Raw genomic sequence first — 17,877 nt, 5'->3', positions numbered from 1 at the left:
AGTTAGCACCAACCTACATTTAGGTGGAGGTGGACCTATAAGGCAGATGGTAATCCAGTTTGCTTAGAAGATAGTATTTTATTTACCTATTTCTGACTTAGTAGAACAATTTTGTGAAACCTGTTGCTTTACCATTCTCTCAGGCTTATGCTTCTAACTCAAGGACTACCCTGTTTCTACCAAAAAAAAAATATAGATCTTTATATGAATTCACAGATCTCTCCAATCCAAAACTAATACCATAGAGTTCATTTTAGCCTCCCCTTTTCATATTTGTAATTGCCTTGTTTGACAGAAATCTGGCTCCCATTTTTGTTACTATATTTTCTTATTTGATCAGTTCTTCTGTATGTAACTAATCTTTTTTTTTTTTTAATGGGTATCATATGCTAGGTTAAAGATACCTCTCTTTTTTTTTTTAAGATTTTATTTATTTACTCATGAGAGACACAGAGAGAGAGGCAGAGATATTAGCAGAGGGAGAAGCAGGCTCCCTGCGGGGGGGGGGGGGGGGGGGGGAGAGGGCGGGGGCGATGTGGGAATCGATCCCAGGACCCTGGGATCACAACCTGAGCCAAAAGCAGACACTTAACTGCTGAGCCACCCAGGCGTCCCTGTAGCCAATCTCCTAACAGTCCTCTCTTCCTGCAATGGTCTAAGCGCCTTCTTTAACTGCTTAACAGCACTTGCTGGTATAGTAAATATGCAGTAGAAAAACATCACACTATGCTCTATCATGTGCTTTTACAATAGTGTCCTTATATTTTTCTCCCAAGTGCATACACCTTTCCTTACACTAGGACAAGGGACTAATACCATTTTGAATGCCTACTATTTGCCAGACATAGTAGTATGCATTTTATGTACATTACCTCATTGAATTTTTTCATCAGTTACATTTTACATAGAAGGAATCTGCTTTCAAAAGAATAAATAACTTGTCTGTAATCACAGGTGAGTAATGGTTGAACCGGGATTTTGGCTCAGATTGTTGTCCTTCAAAGGTATGCTCTTTTTTGCTATTATATATGTGTGTTTATGTGTGTGTGTATGTATATACACACATATATATGTATACACACACATATATTTCACTATTAGGTTTATTTTATTTCCATATTTATTTATGTTTGCATATCTAGTTTTATTTGAACATTTTTTTCCTCCAACCTTTCATATTTCTCTTATTTCAATTATATAAATTAGCTTGTAATGCACACAACTCTCATTGTTTAATAATGTTTTAATTCTAAGTACCTTGAGACCATTTTATAAAAGTTCAGAAAATAAATTTCTACTTTATTGATTTATATTTCTCAGGTTTTGATGGACATGTTTGATCAGGATGACATAGGTTTGGTTTGTCTTTGTGAAGATGAACCTAGTTCTTCAGGTGAATTAAACTACTATGACCTTGTCAGAACTGAAATTGCAGAAGAAAGGCAATATCTACGGGAACTAAATATGATCATAAAAGTGTTTCGAGAAGCCTTTCTTTCGGACAGAAATCTGTTTAAACCTTCTGTAAGTACCTTTTTGGTTTGAAATTCTGTACCCCAAAAGTTAAATAGGAGTTTAAAATCATAAATAGTAACTTTTTATGCTTTAAGAGTATGTAAAACAAAAATATTCTATTATGTAATGTTTATAATTTTTAAAATATGTGAATTGTTATACTATGTTAAGGGTAGTGACGGTGAAAGTCAAACACAATTGCACACAGCTGCCGTGATTAGAAAGGAGGCCTACTCTGGAATGAAATCTTTCAGCTGTGCAGGATCTGAGGTTTATAGTCATTCGTTTGAACATAGTGAAAAAGAAAAAGATGTATGGTCCAGAAAAGAAAGACTTAATGCACTCATTAAGTACTTTTGGTAAGTACTTTAAGGCACTAGTTTAAAGTTTTAACAGTGGAACTTTTTGAGAAAAAAATTCATGCAGAGTGCCATGTAAACAAAGGCGGAGCTGCTCTATTGGAAAATGGATTAGGAGTGGTGGGAATAGGATGGGAACCTTGTCCTTCTTTTTCTTAACCTCTGCAGCTTCTAAAGTCAACTTAAGGAGTCCAGCTATACAAATATTGTCTTTAAAAAAAGTTTGTCTTTCCTTCTTTATCCCATGATTTATTTTTTCTTAGATGTCTGTGTGTCTGCCCTTCACTTTAAATACTCAGCCATTTTTCTACCTCCTGACTTCCTCCCTCAAATAACTATTACATGAGTGAATGTGCAGACACAGCTGGCTGAGTGTTTAAGATTAGGAAGTGATTTAGCCTCTTTGATTCTTTTCCAAAAGCATGAATTTCGGTGATAATGTAAGGTTTTTTAGTAGGCTTCTATCCTTTTTTTTTTTTTTTTTGTATATATGTCTAGCTTAATGTTTTATAGCAACTCCCACTAGACACACTGCTTTAAGTAATCAGCATTTTGTCATTTTCAAAGTACTGCCTATTTTATGTCACCCTTATAGCACTCCTCTGAGATAGGTAAGGCAGATATTATCATCTCTACCTTACTGGTGAGGAAATTGACACAAAATGGTTATGACTTGGTAAGTTAGTTATAGAGGTTGAACTTGAACTTGAGTTCTTTTATACCACAGTCTAAGAGAATTCTAAGAATAAAAACCTAACAGATGTTGGTAGCTGATTTTGTCTTCTTTGCCTTTTCTTTGTCCCATTAGTTTTCATTCCTCAGGAATTAATTTTTATGGGATCTCTTTTCATTGAATTAGTGCTGATTTGATAGAAAATTTCTATTATGATACTAACGGTCAAGAGAAAGAGAGAATTCCTTTTTTTTCTTTCTTTGTATCTATTGTACCTTTTTTTTTTAAGATTTTGTTTATTTATTCATAGAGACACAGAGAGAGAGGCAGAGACACAGGCAGAGGGAGAAGCAGGCTCCCTACAGGAAGCCCGACGTGGGACTTGATCCCGGGTCCCCAGGATCACACCCCAGGCTGCAGGTGGCGCCAAACCGCTGCACCACCGGGGCTGTCCCTCTATTGTACCTTTGTAAACTTTTTTTAGCATTTAGATATGGATTCGCTATATTTAGTGTATTTTTTAGTCTCAAAAGACTATGAATTTTGAGATAGAGACCATCTAAGATCAGAGCATAGTACTCAGCAAATATTTGATAAAGGAATGAGTCATTTAAAACTAATCTTCATTTATTCTTTTAGACTCTACCCCTTTGTCTTCAAAAAGCTCACATTTGTGGAGGGCCTAATATATGCCAGGAACAGTTTGTAGAAGTCACCTCATTTAATCCTGCTAAGAACCTTATGAAGGTAGATATTGGTGTACCAGCTGTGTGACCTTGAGCAAATTACTTAACTGCTCTGAGCTAGTTTCCTCATTTGTAAAAATGAGGATGATGACAGTACCTATCTAATAAGGCTATTATGAAATAACATGTTATAATAGTGTCTAAGACCTAATAAGTGACCTAATCCAGAGTCATTTATCTAACAGGTGTGGGGCCAAGGTACATGCTTATATCTACCAGGTTCCACAGCCTGTGATGTTTCTATTATGAAGATGGAAAAATGAATGAAAGTTGGCCATAACCAGCATCATCAGTCATATGGTCTATCTGTGTCCAGAGGATTTAACATTTCTTAATCCAGATTTAATTCACACATGGAAGCTTGAATGAAGTCTTAATTCCTCCTCAAATTCAGGAGAAAGGCCACAAATTGTGAAACTGGATTGTATCTGGAGGAGTCAGATTTTGAACTCAGCTTTTGTTATTAACCAACTCTATAAGACCTTGATCAAGATTTGTAGCTTCTTAGCTAATTTTAAAATACTCAAATGCCAGGATTCTCTATGTAAGGAGTTGCTTAGATTTATCCACAATATGAGATTTTAGGAATTACTGAACAAAACTATCTACAGTCTTATTTCTGAGTAAATTTACTGTTTGTAATCCAAGAGGTTTTTTAAATTTCACTTCTGTATTCATGATGGACTTTTGCTTTGTTGTAGAATATATTATATGTCTTGGAATGTAATAGTATGTAATTGGATGAAAATATACCCTTAGCACTTACATTAGTTATATTTAGCATTTTAAAAATTTTATTTAATTTAGTCAGAGAGAGAGAGAGATACATAAGCAGAGGGAGAAGCAGGCTCCATGCATGAAGCCGGATATGGGACTCAATCTCGGGACTCTCTGCGATCACGCCCTGAGCCAAAGGCAGATGCTCAACCACTGAGCCACCCAGGCGTCCCTATATTTAGCCTTTTTAAAAATATATTTAGCATTTTTTAAACTTCAACCTCACGTCTTAACCTTTCTTTTCTTTTTTTTTTCAGGATATTGACAGAATTTTCAGTAACATTTCAGATATACACGAATTGACTGTGAAACTTCTAGGTTTGATTGAAGACACAGTGGAAATGACTGATGAAAGCAGTCCTCATCCCTTAGCTGGCAGCTGTTTTGAAGATTTGGCAGAGGTAAGTTTACAAAGCTACTTTGTAATTCTCATTAAAGTCCTAAATGGTGTATTAAGAAATTTAGTAAGATACTCTTTGTGAAAATTAGAGGACATTGCTGACTGCTATAAAACAATACTTAAGGTTTAACCAGTAGCAAACTAAAATTACATTGTCTATATTTTTAATGACACTTACTTTATGGTGTATTTATGATAATATTTATAGTGAAAGTTGATTGAGTAGTAGCATTTAGGATTTTTTTTAATGCACGCACATTAAGATGAAAGAAAATAAATTTTACTGACCATTAGCTGTTTAACTTTTGTAGATTTTTGTCTTAATTTCCAAAAATTGAAAAGGTTATATTTTAATTTTTTTTCCGCAAAGTGAAAATCATTTTGTCATTTTTTAAAAAAGATTTTATTTATTTATTCATGATAGACACAGAGAGCGAGAGAGGCAAAGACACAGGCAGAGGAAGAAGCAGGCTCCATGCAGGGAACCTGATGCGGGACTCGATCCCGGGACTCTGGGATCACACCCTGGGCCAAAGGCAGGCACCAAACCGTTGAGCCACCTAGCAGTCCCTATTTTGTCTTTTAAGTGATTGTAAAAGTAATATAACTCGTTGTAAAAATATTCAGAAAGATAGAGGCAAATATAAATAAAATGAAAATCACTCAATTTTGCAACAACCAGAGATAACTTATCCTTACAACATATATTATTTAATCCTTAAATATATTTTTCTACTTATAGATATAAACCTGTTTGTTTACCAAAACAGACTATTTTCTCCTGTTCTCAACATATCATGAGAATTCTTCATGTTAATAAATAGACCTCCACACAACTTTTTTAATATATTGAAGTTTAGTTGACCATACAGTGTTATATTAGTTTCAGGTGTGTAACATGGAAATCCAACAATTCAGTGTTCACTGCCATATGTGTAGTTACCTTCTGTCACCATACGACATTGTTACAGTATTATTGATTATATTCCCTATGTTGTGCTTTTCATGTAATTTACTCACTACAAGTTTGTACCTCTAATCCCTTCACCTATTTCATCCACTTCTGCCCCTCCTTCAACAGTTTTTGAAGTCTAAATTAGTCCATGTTATATAGAGACATCATAACATATTTTAACTCCTTACTGTTAATAAACATGTAGGTTGTTTCCATTTTTCGTTATTGTAAATAATATTGCAACAAATATATTTCTTCTGTCTTCATAGTCTAATAATTATTTTAGAATATATTCCTAGAAGTGGCATTGTAGTCTTAAAGATGAGGAAATTTTTAGAACTTTGAAACATTTTGCCATATTTACTTCTAGATAAACGCTAATATATGCTGCTCTTTTTCCCCACCCTTTCACTAACTCAAGGTGTTATTCTATTCATTTTTGCCAGTCTAATGAGAAAAAAAAAGCTTTTATTTTTTAAACTAATCATATTGAACATCTTTGTATTATAATCATTGGCCATTTTTTATTGCTTTTGGAAAACAGACTCTTAAAAGTACTTTCTTCAGTTTTCATGTAAAAGATTTCCTAGTTTTATAATCTTTGCTTATATTTTTAAAAAATATAGATCACTTTTATTACATCCATTTTAGAGACAATGAAAATGATAGTATAGAAGTATAGTATCAGTATACAGTTACTGATACCTAAGCAAAATATTCAGCCTTGATTCTTATCAGCAAGTTTTTGTATCTTAGTGTATTAATCTGTAACCTAGTTGTTTCCTGTTCTTTTAAAGATATCATGGTTCAAAAACAATGTGTTTTCTAATTTTTATTTTGTTTTTTACTGTGATAAAATATATATTACACATTTTGTAAGATTTGCCATTTTAACCATTTTTAAGTTTATAATTCAGTGGCATTAATTAAATTCACAATGTTATATGACCATTACTGCTATTTTTTTCCAAAACTTTTTTATCACCCCAAATAGAAACTCTGCACTCATTAAGTATTAACTCCCTATTCTTCCCTCTCCCTAACACCTGGTAACTTCTAATCTACTTTCTTTATATATGAATTTGCTGGTTCTAGGTACTCGATATAAGTGGAATCATAACAGTATTCTCTTGTTTTTGCTTATTTTACTTAACATGTTTTCAGGGTTCATACATCATAGTATGTATCAGAACTCCATCCATTTCCGTGGCTGAATAATATTCCATTGTATATATATCTATATCACATTTTGCTTATCCATTTATTTGGTGGATGGACACATGGCTATTGTGAATAATGCTGCAGTGAACACTAGCATACAAATATCTGCTTGAGTCTCTCTGTTTTCAATTCTTTGGGGTATATATACAGTGGTAGAATTGCTGGGTCATGGGGCAATTTTTTGTTTAGCTGCCAAACTGTTTTCCATAGGGCTACACACCATTTTATATTCCCACTGGCAGTAGATGAGGATTTCAGTTTCTCTATTTCTTCACCAATACTTGTTATTTTCTGAAAAACAATGTATTTTTAAAATATGAAGATGAAACAAGTCCCTTAGTTGTAACTAAACATTGGGGGTATTGATTATTGTCAAATAATAGGAATTTATTTAAATATAAACATTTATGAAATATGGGAAATTTCTGTATTATCATTTTATGTTTATTAATCTTTGCTTTTTCTAATTTTGAAAAGTGTAGAGTGGATAAAACAGTGGTACCAGATTTTGCTTCCTTTGAAATTACCTTAAGTGTAAACTCGTTTCAACCTAGGCTTACCTAGGTTGAAATTTCAAATTCCAACCTTGTTTTACTAATAAATACTCTTCATTTACTGGGAGTAAATGTGCATAAGCATTTTAGTAATTTGATAACTTATGACCACAAATTCAGTGACCTATTTTAAAACCTTAAGACCTTGTCATCTATCACTGAAGGTCATTACTTACACTTTAAAAAATTTCCTACTTATTGTTTGCCTTCTGAAAGTAGAGAACAAAAAGTTGTGAAATTAGTTGAGGAGTTGAATAAAAATCTGCCATTAAGTAATCTGCCATATTAGTAGAAAATATGTTCTTTTAAACCTAACATATTCTCCTTTTTTAAAAAAAATAGGAGCAAGCATTTGATCCTTATGAAACATTATCACAGGACATTCTTTCTCCAAAATTTAATGAACATTTCAGTAAGCTGATGGCCAGACCTGCAGTGGCTCTACACTTTCAGGTAAACTCAAATTGAATGTTCCTTTTTTTTAATAAAGCAACTAAAATATCTCACCATCTTATCTAGAATTGTAAATTCTAGAATCCTTTCATAAAGCACATGATGAAATAATTTTCCAGTCCTTCAAAATCTGTTCATTGAAGCTTGTATTAGATTATCTTCTGTTTTTTTGAGTTCTTTCAGTCATTCCTTAATGTAGAAATCTTTTATAGAATATTATTGCACATACTAATTGGCTAAAAGAATCTGGCACGTTCTAGATCTGGGATATAGAGATCAATATGCAGAGCTATTTCAGGAGCTAGAACAGAAATCATAAAGAGTGGAGAATATCCTCATTTACTATCCATATTGACTTCTCTACCAGGCCTGGAATTTAAAAGAGATAAATATATTAATGGGGACTATGCAGGTTAGTTAGTTCAGTAATACAGTTAAATGAAATGAAAGAAAGTGGAGAGACAAAATTACATTAACACCCAAAAGTTATGTTGGCATTTATCCTTAACTACTTACTGCTGTGGAAACTTCCTGCATCTCAACTGGCTTTTCTCCCATAGCAAAGGAACATGGTCTTGATTGTCCTAACACAAGCAAATAAATAAAAACTTTCTTCACTCTGTTTCCCCCTTTCATTTTTTCCATTTTTTAGCCAGTTATCTTCATATTACTTTCTACCATTCTTTATCAAACTGCAACCTTCTGTGTTCTGATCAGGATATAACATTAAAAACTGCCCCTGCAAATAAACTTAACTGCCGAGTCCAGTGGATATTTCGATTTCATATTAATGCCTGTGGTATTTGTTCATGCCCTGCTTGTCCTTTTAGCTCTCATGGTACTTTCTCCTAATTTTCATCTTCTTTAGTTTCTTCTTTGTCTCCTTAATTGCAGGTCTTCTCCAATTTCTATTATCAGCCCCTGCTTTTCTGCCCCTCTGTACTCTCCTTGGATAACTTTATCCATACATTCTGCTTTAGCTATTGCATATATGCTGGTGACTTCCTGTTTGTATTTTCATGCCTTAACTCTCTTATGAGCACTGTGTGTGTATATATACTTTCATATAACTAGCTGCCCCTTGAACTAATTCACTTGAATATCCCACAAGCATTTCAAGTGTAACATGTTCTTTTTTTTTTTTTTTTTTTTAAGTGTAACATGTTCAAAGCTGAACTTACCGTCTTCTTTCTGCCTTCTTTACTGTGAATTCCCATTATTGTCTTCTACTCTACTCAATAACTTGTCAACTTGGAATAAAAATTATACCTAATTTTCAAAATTTACATCAATGAAGGAATAATTTTCTTAAGCTAAATCTTATATATTCATATAAACCATAAAGTAAATCCTGATTAAATAGGACAATGTATCTATAAGATCTTCACATAATCATTAAAAGCACTAACATTTCTTATTTGATTACTATTTTATTAGAAATTCTTAATATGGGATTTGAATGTGTAGGACCTAATTATTTAACTATTGTTCCAGGCATTTAGTGAAATTTAAAGACTTAGATAAAAACCCTTTTCATGCCAAACTCGTTTGTACTATATTAACTTTAAAAATATCCATTTAGTGTGAGGTGAAGAAGATAATGCTTCATTAAAAAAACAAACTTCTTTAGAAGATACATAGCACACTTTGAGAATGAGCTTTGGAGTGAGAACTTCTGGCTTCAGGCCAATCAGTAATTATGTTTTTCAGAGCAAGTCACTTAACCTTAGAGACTTAGTTTGCTCATTTGTGAAATGATGATGATTATAGTTTTTGTGAATATCAAATGAGAATACACTAAGCACATTTAGCATATATTAAAATACTCAAACATTCACTTGTTTTATTTATAGTTCTTACACTGTAAATACACATCTCATTAGCATTTTAGAATACACTTTAATAGCCATTTCAGTGCCAATTAACAATATAAATGATCTTTGTAGACTTAATTTTAAAGTTTTATCTTGGTTCCAGTTAAAGTATTATATGTAAAATATGCAAAAATATATCTAGAGGGATTCGCATCACTATCTTTAATCAAATGATGAAAGAAATTAATCTTCAGGAAAATGACTGGACATATGGAAACAAGTCCATTGAACAACTTTTTTTTTAGATTTTATTTATTTATTTGAGAGAGAAAGAGAGCATGAGTGGGGATGGGGAGGGGCACCAGGAAAGGGAGAAGCAGACAGCCTGCTGAGCCGAGAGGCTGATGTGGGGTTCAATCCCAGGACTCCAGGATCATGACCCAAGCTGAAGGTAGACACTTAACCAACTGAGTCACCCAGGTGCCCCCATTGAACAAATTATAATTTAACTTCAGTTAACAATTTATAAGGATTATGTGAGTGTTTGCCATTCTTAAAAGAATCCTCACTTTTAAGAAATATCCTATGACAACCCTTCCTTATATATTACTGTTGTGTCTATTTATCTGATGAGAAATACTAGTTTAAATAAGTCAATGTTAATGGCATTTAAAATCAATATGAATGACTTTTAAATCTCTTACACATTCTAGAAAATCATTTATTCTATAGATGATTAGTTTTGAAAACTGGGATGTAACTACCCCTAGATATCACACAAAGGTTTTCCAGGTCATATAAGGGCACAGACAGCTCTTTAAGGAAATCAGTTTCTAGCCTGCTTTCTACCTTGTGTTTGTTTTTGCATTCTCTTTTCCAACTTCTCTTACACATTATGCCTTGCCATATTGAATTTCCCATTATGCATTAATCCAAGGTATAAAAACCTATAGGGTCCCAACCAGGGGGAACAAAAAACTTGCTCTTGAAGGAGAGAGTTCATTGAGTGCAAAGCAAAAGAGTTTTTAAAAGCAGGATGTGGGGTAACTATGTTAAAAATAAAAACTTAGTAGCTAAAATGTCATATCATATCTAAATCTATGTCTTGAGAAACAAAGGATTAAGTGAGATCATTGTTACAAGAGTAAATTTTTTTTTTTAAAGTACCTCATCATTCATTGGACATTGGAATGAAGGAGAGGGTAGGTTTGTGAAGTTCTCATACCTGGGGGTACAATGTTAGAAGCAGTTATAGATTCTTCCAGATGCTTCCTATACTTTAGGCTATGACATTAATGTGTATACTTGAGTTTAAGAATGAAGTTAGACTTTCTGTGGAAGTTGTCTGATCTAGCTCTCTATTTTGACAGTGAAAATTGGCTTTGTCAATGTAATTATGACAGGCATTTTTCATAAATAAGCTAGATCTGAAGTTTAATCATTGTTTGGTGAAACATATTTAAATTACATCTACAATATACAGCATCCCCCAAAATACATCCTTCATAACTATTTAAACTTAAAACATTTCAAATGATGATGTAAAAATATACAAGAGGTTACATAGCTTTCAAAATTCTTTTAGGATATGGGGAAGCCAAAACATTTGAGGAAAAGTTGTATAGGACTACTGTGAAAGTTATTTTGGCTGTATAAAAGAAGTAATGAAATGTATATACCTATCAAATAACTTAAAGGAGGAAAAAGCCCTTCATTTTATGGCACTTTAATTTTCATGTAGAACATGCTTTCCATTATAGTTTTGGTTAAGTCTGTATCATGTATTTTTAAGTTATTCTGTTAGGCATTGTTATTATATATTCTTGATACCAGTGATATACAGTTACATCTTTTTGCTTTGCAGTCCATTGCTGATGGTTTTAAAGAGGCAGTTCGTTATGTCCTTCCACGCCTTATGCTAGTGCCTGTTTATCATTGTTGGCACTATTTTGAATTATTAAAGGTAAGGTGAAGGCTTCCTGAGCCAAAAGTACTTGGATTTATGAGACTTAAGAACTAGTTTTTGATCTGGTCATATTATTTTTAATGCTTTTTATTCATAAATATAAAGTAATTCAAATGTCTACCTTCTTTTCCATGGAAAAAAGCCTGTATTTTCTTCATATTATTTCAGAGTAGTAGATAGAGAAAAGTATGTCTTTATCTGTCATTTCATAATGTAGAATTTCAAAGTATTAATATAGAGTTTACTTTTTTCTTTAATTTTTGGAGGCAACACTGTTTTAACTCTTTATGTAAGTAGTTAATAACTGTTATGCATAGCAGTGGTCTAGATTTCCATCTTGTTTTAACTTATTAAGAAAAGCACTTTTAAGTCTGACTTTTTTTTTTTTTTAAACAATGCAGCATAGTATTCTTCCTCTCTTAGCGAGGACCCAAGCAACATGTAACAAAATATTATGGTAAAACTTGAACCCTTTATACTTACTTACTTATTTAGTAAAGATTTTCTTTGAGAGAAAGAGCACAAGTGCAAGCGAGAGGAAGAGCAGAGGAAGAGGGACAAGCAGATTCTATGCCGAGTGTGGAGTCTGACTTAGTGCTTGGTCTCACAACTCTGTAATCATGATCTGAGCAGAAATCAAGAATTGGATGTTTAACTGACTGAGGCATCTGGATGCCCCATAATTTCAAAATATCTTGCTCAGTAAAACGTTCTTCTACAACTTTTAAAATTGGTTTTTAGAAGCTAGGCATCTTTCCACCTATTTTGTACCTCTCCTTTAGGATACCAAGTTGTTGGTTTTAGACAACTCGTTCAGACTTTTTTCATCTAACTCTTTAGTAATAATATTAAAGTTAGGATAATTCTGTATATTGTAGGCACGCAGGTAAGGAATTCATTTGGTGATTTCTAATGAATAGCTATCAATAATTTTTTTGAAGCCTTATTACCCATAATGTGTGACGCTGAAGCTCACTAGCTTTTGAGCACAAATAGGTGAACAACTGGATTCTGAATATCTATGGAGACTAAAGGATCCATAAAGAACTCATAAAAATGATTGTAGGCTTCATATGAATAATACATTGGCTGTCCCAGATGTATGTTAGGATTTCTAAAATTTTGAGGATGATGTCTAATTGTAAGTCCTATTATTAGTCTTATAATTGCCTTCAAATCTATGCCAACATTTAAAAATCCTGGTTTGACTTTATAATTGAAGCTTATTTTTATCCCTGTCTGGATGATTGGTTTTAAAATCTTCAGTGTTGATCTTAAAACTACTATGTCTGCATCTAAGATCAAGACATTAACTATGATAGCCTAACTCATCCTGAGGCCTTAGCTACTTCGCCACCAATTAAATACTGGACTCTGTGTCCTCTTAATCATAATTGGGACTAGTAGTTGGTCAGCTAATTAAAGAATCATGAGGCACCTGGGTGGCTCAGTTGATTAAGCCTCTGCCTTTGGCTCTGGTTGTGATCCCAACATCCTGGGATTGAGCCCCCTGTCAAGCTCCCTGCACTGAGCAGGAAGCCTGCTTCTCCCTCTCCCTCTCCCTCTTCCTTACCCTCTGATTAATGCTCACACTCTGTCTCTCTTTCTTAAAGAAATAAAATCTTTTTAAAAAATAAAATAAAGAATCAAGGTGACTGGGTGGCTCAGTCGGTTAAGGGACCACTCTTGATTTTGGCTCACATCATGATATCAGGGTCATGGGATTGAACTCCAGGCTCTGCACTAAGTGGAGAGTCTGCTTAAGAAATCCCTCTCCTTTTCCTTCTGACCCTTGCTCACCTCACATGCACATGTTCTCTCTAAAATACATAAATCTTAAAAAATAATCATTAAAAAATATACAATTTATTTTAATAAACACAAAGCCCCTATAGATCGACATTTTTATGTATTTATGTGCTAATCTGTTGACTTAGGGTAAAATCTTTTCTTTGAACATGAATCTTTCTTGCTTACATCACAAAAATTGTCTTCTGTGATTTCTGTTTCCCATTTCTTTTTAGGTGATACATGAATGTAAAGATGTTTGTAAAACCATTTGAGTGCAGAAACCTAGGTTTTTATAATTTTTCCAAATCTTTTATAGTATCTTCCTTATACCTTTTTAATGGAGCTTGCCTTTAAAATTACTTGAGTTTTCATATAAATATCTTTTTTTTTTTTTAATCTTGTTTAAGAAGAGAGCATGAGCAGGGACCGAGGCAGAGGGAGGGGGGAGAAAGAATCTCAAACAGACTCCACACCTAAGGGTAGACCCCCATGCAGGGCTCAGTTTCACGACCCTGAGATCATGACCTGAGCTGAAATCGAGTCAGTCGCTTAACCAGTTGAGCCACCTAGGCACCCCTATAAATATCTTTTTTTGTACTCCTATTTCTTTGACTTCTATAATGAGTAATTAAATTACATAATTACAATATAAGCCCAACTTGCATAAACATATTTGGGAACATATACAACTGGTTCTCGGTAAGCATGCAATTCAATTAGTGGGATCAGAAGAGCCTAAATATTCTAAAATGTGGTCCAGTTATTAGCATTTATTGTACTATGGGACTCAGTCTTTATGTTATACAGTGGGAATAACTCATAGTAAGAAATGCATTTAACATCATATATATATGTATATATGCACATACACAGAATAAAAACTTTCATGAAATGCTACTTACCATTTCATACAATGTCCACTGTTTATTCTATTCCATTTCTTTCTTTTAAAAAGTAATTGTGATCCTCTAATGGATTATGACATCATTGCAGTTTGAAAAATACTGAAATAAGGACTAATTCTAGACACAAACTAAATGGATTATCACATGGGAAGATGAGAAACTACTTTTTACTCTTAAATTAGTTCTGACTGTGATACTATTGGTTTTTTAAAATATTAATTTATTTGTAGTTGTAAAATATATATAACATGAAACTTAACATCTTAACTGTTTTAAGTATACTGTTCAGTAGTGTTAAATATATTGTTATGCATGCAATGTGACTAAACAATTTGGGTTGCTTCTACTTTTTGACTGCTGTAAATAATGCTGCTATGAATATGGGTATACAAATATCTCCTTGAGAACCTGCTTTCAATTCTTTTGGATATGTACCCAGGAATTGCTGAATCAAATGGTAATTCTATTTTTAATTTTTTGAGGAAACACTGTACTTTTTTCCATAGCACTACACCATTGACATCTCCACCAACAATGCACAAGCATTCCAGTTTCTCTATATCCTCATCAACACTTGTTATTTTATGTATTTTTGGTTTTTGAAAGTAGCCATCCTGCTGGATGTAAAGTTAGATTTCATTGTGGTTTTGTTTTGTATTTCTCTAATGATTAGTGATGGTGAGCATCTTTTCATGTGCTTGTTAATCATTTTGTAAGTTCCTGGGGAAAATATCTATTTAAGTCCTTTGCTATGTTGGGGGGTTGTTTGTGAGGTTTTATCATTTTATATATTCTGGGTATTAATATATTTTCATATATATCAGTTGTAAATATTTTCTTCCATTTCTGTAGATTGCCTTTTTGTGATATTCTTTGGCTCAAGTACTCACCCAAAAGAAATTTCATTTCATGTTAAGCTTACTTTGGATAAGAACCGTAAGAAAGAAGGCTGGACCAATGTAATTTAAGGCTGCCACATTCCTTAGGGAATAGAAAGTACAATCCTGGAGCAGGTTTAAGCCTATTTTAATCTGAAGTATTTGTTCAGTCATATACCAAGAAGGATTTAGTTGTGGACACAGCATTTAAATATTATTCAAGTTTTATTTCCCAGAACCAGAATTTATGATAAACAAGGTAGAAAAATTACTACATAATGAAAAATTATAGCATATTACATGCAGTTTGCTTGAAATTATTTTATAGTACATTGTTGAATTGTTATTCATAGCAATACTTTAAAGTTCATCTTATGGGTAATATATTTTTTGTTTTTTTCAAATTTATCCCTTTTTAAAAGATTTATTTGTTTAGTTTAGAGAGAGAATGAAAGTGAACAAGGGGGATGGGGCAGAGGGAAAGAGAAACTCAAAAAGACTCCACGCTAAGTGCTCAGAGCCCAGCTAAGGGACTTGATCCCACTACTGCGAGATCACGACTAAGAGTTGGGTCCTCAATCGACTGTACCACCAAGCATTCCTCAAATTTAATCCTTCTGAGGCTGATCACAAAGTACTTTCATTTTGTGTTTCTTCCTCAGATAAATTATAGATTTTTTTCTTAATGTATATTTAATCCTTATATAAGAGGAACAAGAAAAAATCAATTCATTTCCTGATTCATAAGTGACTTTATAATATACTTATTACATTTAAATTCCACCATATTCTATATTTATCCTTCTGTTGATAAGAATATATCTGGTCTCTCAGTTGAGAATTGACATATTCAAGGCCTAGTAACTCTTTTTTTTTTAAGATTTATTTATTTATTTGAGACAGTGTGTGGTGGGAAGTGCTGAGGGAAAGAATCTCAAGCAGAATGCCCACTGAATGTGGAGCCCGACACAGGCTCAGTCCCAGGACTCTGAGATCATGACTTGTGCTGAAACTGAGAGTCTGTTGCTTAACTGTCAGAGCTACCCAGGCACTTCTCAAGTAATATTCTTTAACTCTGGTCATTCCTTGGAAATTTAGTCATGAATAGAATAAAAATTGTCTTCTCAAAAGAACCTAATCCTTCTTAATTTAAAGCCTAACAGGAAAACCTATTAATAATTCTAAAGAGGTTCATTGGAAAGGATAAGCCAGTATTTCAATATGAGACAGTTGAGTTTCTTTATGTAATACTTTTACCTTTTACTTTGAGAACCATAGAGAAAAGTTATTAAAATAGTGTAGTGTGCTGCCTACACCTGGATTCACTAATTGAGATTATGTAACATTTGATTTGTCACTGTTTTGTTCCTATGAGTGTATTATAACGTTAAGAGCTTGATTTTTTTTTTTTTTTAAGATTTTATTTATTTTTTCGTGAGAGAGAGAGGCACAGACATATGCGGAGAAGCAGGCTCTCTCCAGGGAGCCAAATGCAGGACTCAGTTCCAGGACCCCGGGATCACTACCCAAGCCAAAGGCAGACGCTCAACCAATGAGGCACCTTATGCCCTGAGAGCTTGATTCTTAAGGTTAAGCTCAGGTCATGATCTCATGGGCCGTGGGCTTGAGGCTGGCATTAGACTTCATGCTCAGTGGGGAGTCTCCTTGGGATTCTGTCTCTCCCCCTCCCCCTGCTCTCTCTCAAATAAATAAATCTTTTTTTAAAAGGTTGTCATAGTCCCTATTGAAATTAATGTTCTGGCTATTGAAAAAGACTATAAGAAGTATTTTGTTACATAATAAATACTCTTTCAGGGCTGACAATCATTCAAGGATGTCCTGAGGAATAATAATGCATTTTTTTTAGTGGCACATAAAGAAAAGTGATAGGTTTTAATGAGATGAATTTGCCACCAAATTACTAAAATGCTATTTTTATGAAAATGTAGAGAGAGCTTTATTTAAGCACATGTGTTATTTCACATCCAGACTCTACTACCATAGTAATGAATTAGAAACAAATTTATAATTTATTATAATTTACCTTTAGGCACACAGACATCCACAGTAGATACAGCATTTTATAGCAATTCAAGAGAAGCATGGTAAGTATTTCAAGAAGTCTTGCAGAGTTAAGAAAAAACTTACACGAAGTATAAAATCTTGGGCAGGATATACTTATAGACAGATAAGGAGAATGATTATCAGGTAAGCAAGGAATATATTCTTCAGTCAAGTTCATAAGGTACTACACCTATTGCAAGATCACTTCTACTTTATTGCTTATTTAGGTGTATATTGAAAGGGCATTTATTCTCTGACCTCTTTCCTGAAGCACACCAACTTCATTTTATTTCTTAAACTGCTTAATTATCCAGTGTATTTGAACATTGAAGGGGTCCCCTTCTACTCATGGTCACCAGATTTAGGCATAGACCAGTATTTTGCTTAATTACCTGGTTTCATGGTAGAGAGGCAGTGTAGTGTGTGGCAAAACATATGGACTGTGGAGTTAGAATTTCTGGGTTTGAATACAGATTCTGCTGTTCATCTTGTGTAAATTACCTAACCTCTCTGTGCCTTGGTTTCTTCATCTAATAATAGTACCTATTTTATAGAGTTGTAACTAAGATTTAATAGGGTAATGCATACAAGAACATGCACAGAGTAAAAACTCTATAAATGTTTATTGTTACTTGTTTAAACACTTAACAAAGTTGTGAATATTTATACAACCATCATTCATTCTAATTACCTTTAGGTACCTACCATGTGCAGGTTTTACATTTTACTATACTAAAAATGAATAAAACCTATACCAGACTATAAAGAGTTCATGGCTTAGAGGAGAAGATGCATATTAAATAATT

At 33.4% G+C, this 17,877-nt stretch overlaps 1 protein-coding gene and 1 long non-coding RNA gene across 3 annotated transcripts in view; one reads left to right on the top strand and one right to left on the bottom strand.

Annotated features, from left to right (window-relative positions):
- SOS2 (SOS Ras/Rho guanine nucleotide exchange factor 2) overlaps positions 1–17,877 on the top strand; it is an 80,358-nt gene that overhangs the window by 24,970 nt on the left and 37,511 nt on the right. The window contains exons 5-8 of one of the 2 annotated variants that reach the window (XM_038544662.1): positions 1,321–1,524; positions 4,328–4,471; positions 7,543–7,653; positions 11,332–11,430. In XM_038544662.1, the coding sequence (XP_038400590.1) occupies positions 1,321–1,524; positions 4,328–4,471; positions 7,543–7,653; positions 11,332–11,430 (558 nt within the window). The remainder of the gene's footprint in view (positions 1–1,320; positions 1,525–4,327; positions 4,472–7,542; positions 7,654–11,331; positions 11,431–17,877) is intronic. The other variant, XM_038544663.1, reaches the window with a different exon arrangement.
- Positions 7,625–17,877, bottom strand: part of LOC111097029 — a 36,766-nt gene continuing 26,513 nt past the window's right edge. The window contains exons 2-3 of the long non-coding RNA XR_005363237.1: positions 8,170–8,237; positions 7,625–8,022 (exon numbers count right to left, since the gene is read on the bottom strand). This is a non-coding gene — a long non-coding RNA (uncharacterized LOC111097029). The remainder of the gene's footprint in view (positions 8,023–8,169; positions 8,238–17,877) is intronic.

Source organism: Canis lupus, chromosome 8 (genome assembly GCF_011100685.1).
Source record: "Canis lupus familiaris isolate Mischka breed German Shepherd chromosome 8, alternate assembly UU_Cfam_GSD_1.0, whole genome shotgun sequence".
Lineage (NCBI taxonomy): Eukaryota > Metazoa > Chordata > Mammalia > Carnivora > Canidae > Canis > Canis lupus.
Note: the sequence above shows the minus strand (reverse complement) of the source record. Positions and strands in the feature narration are given on the sequence as shown.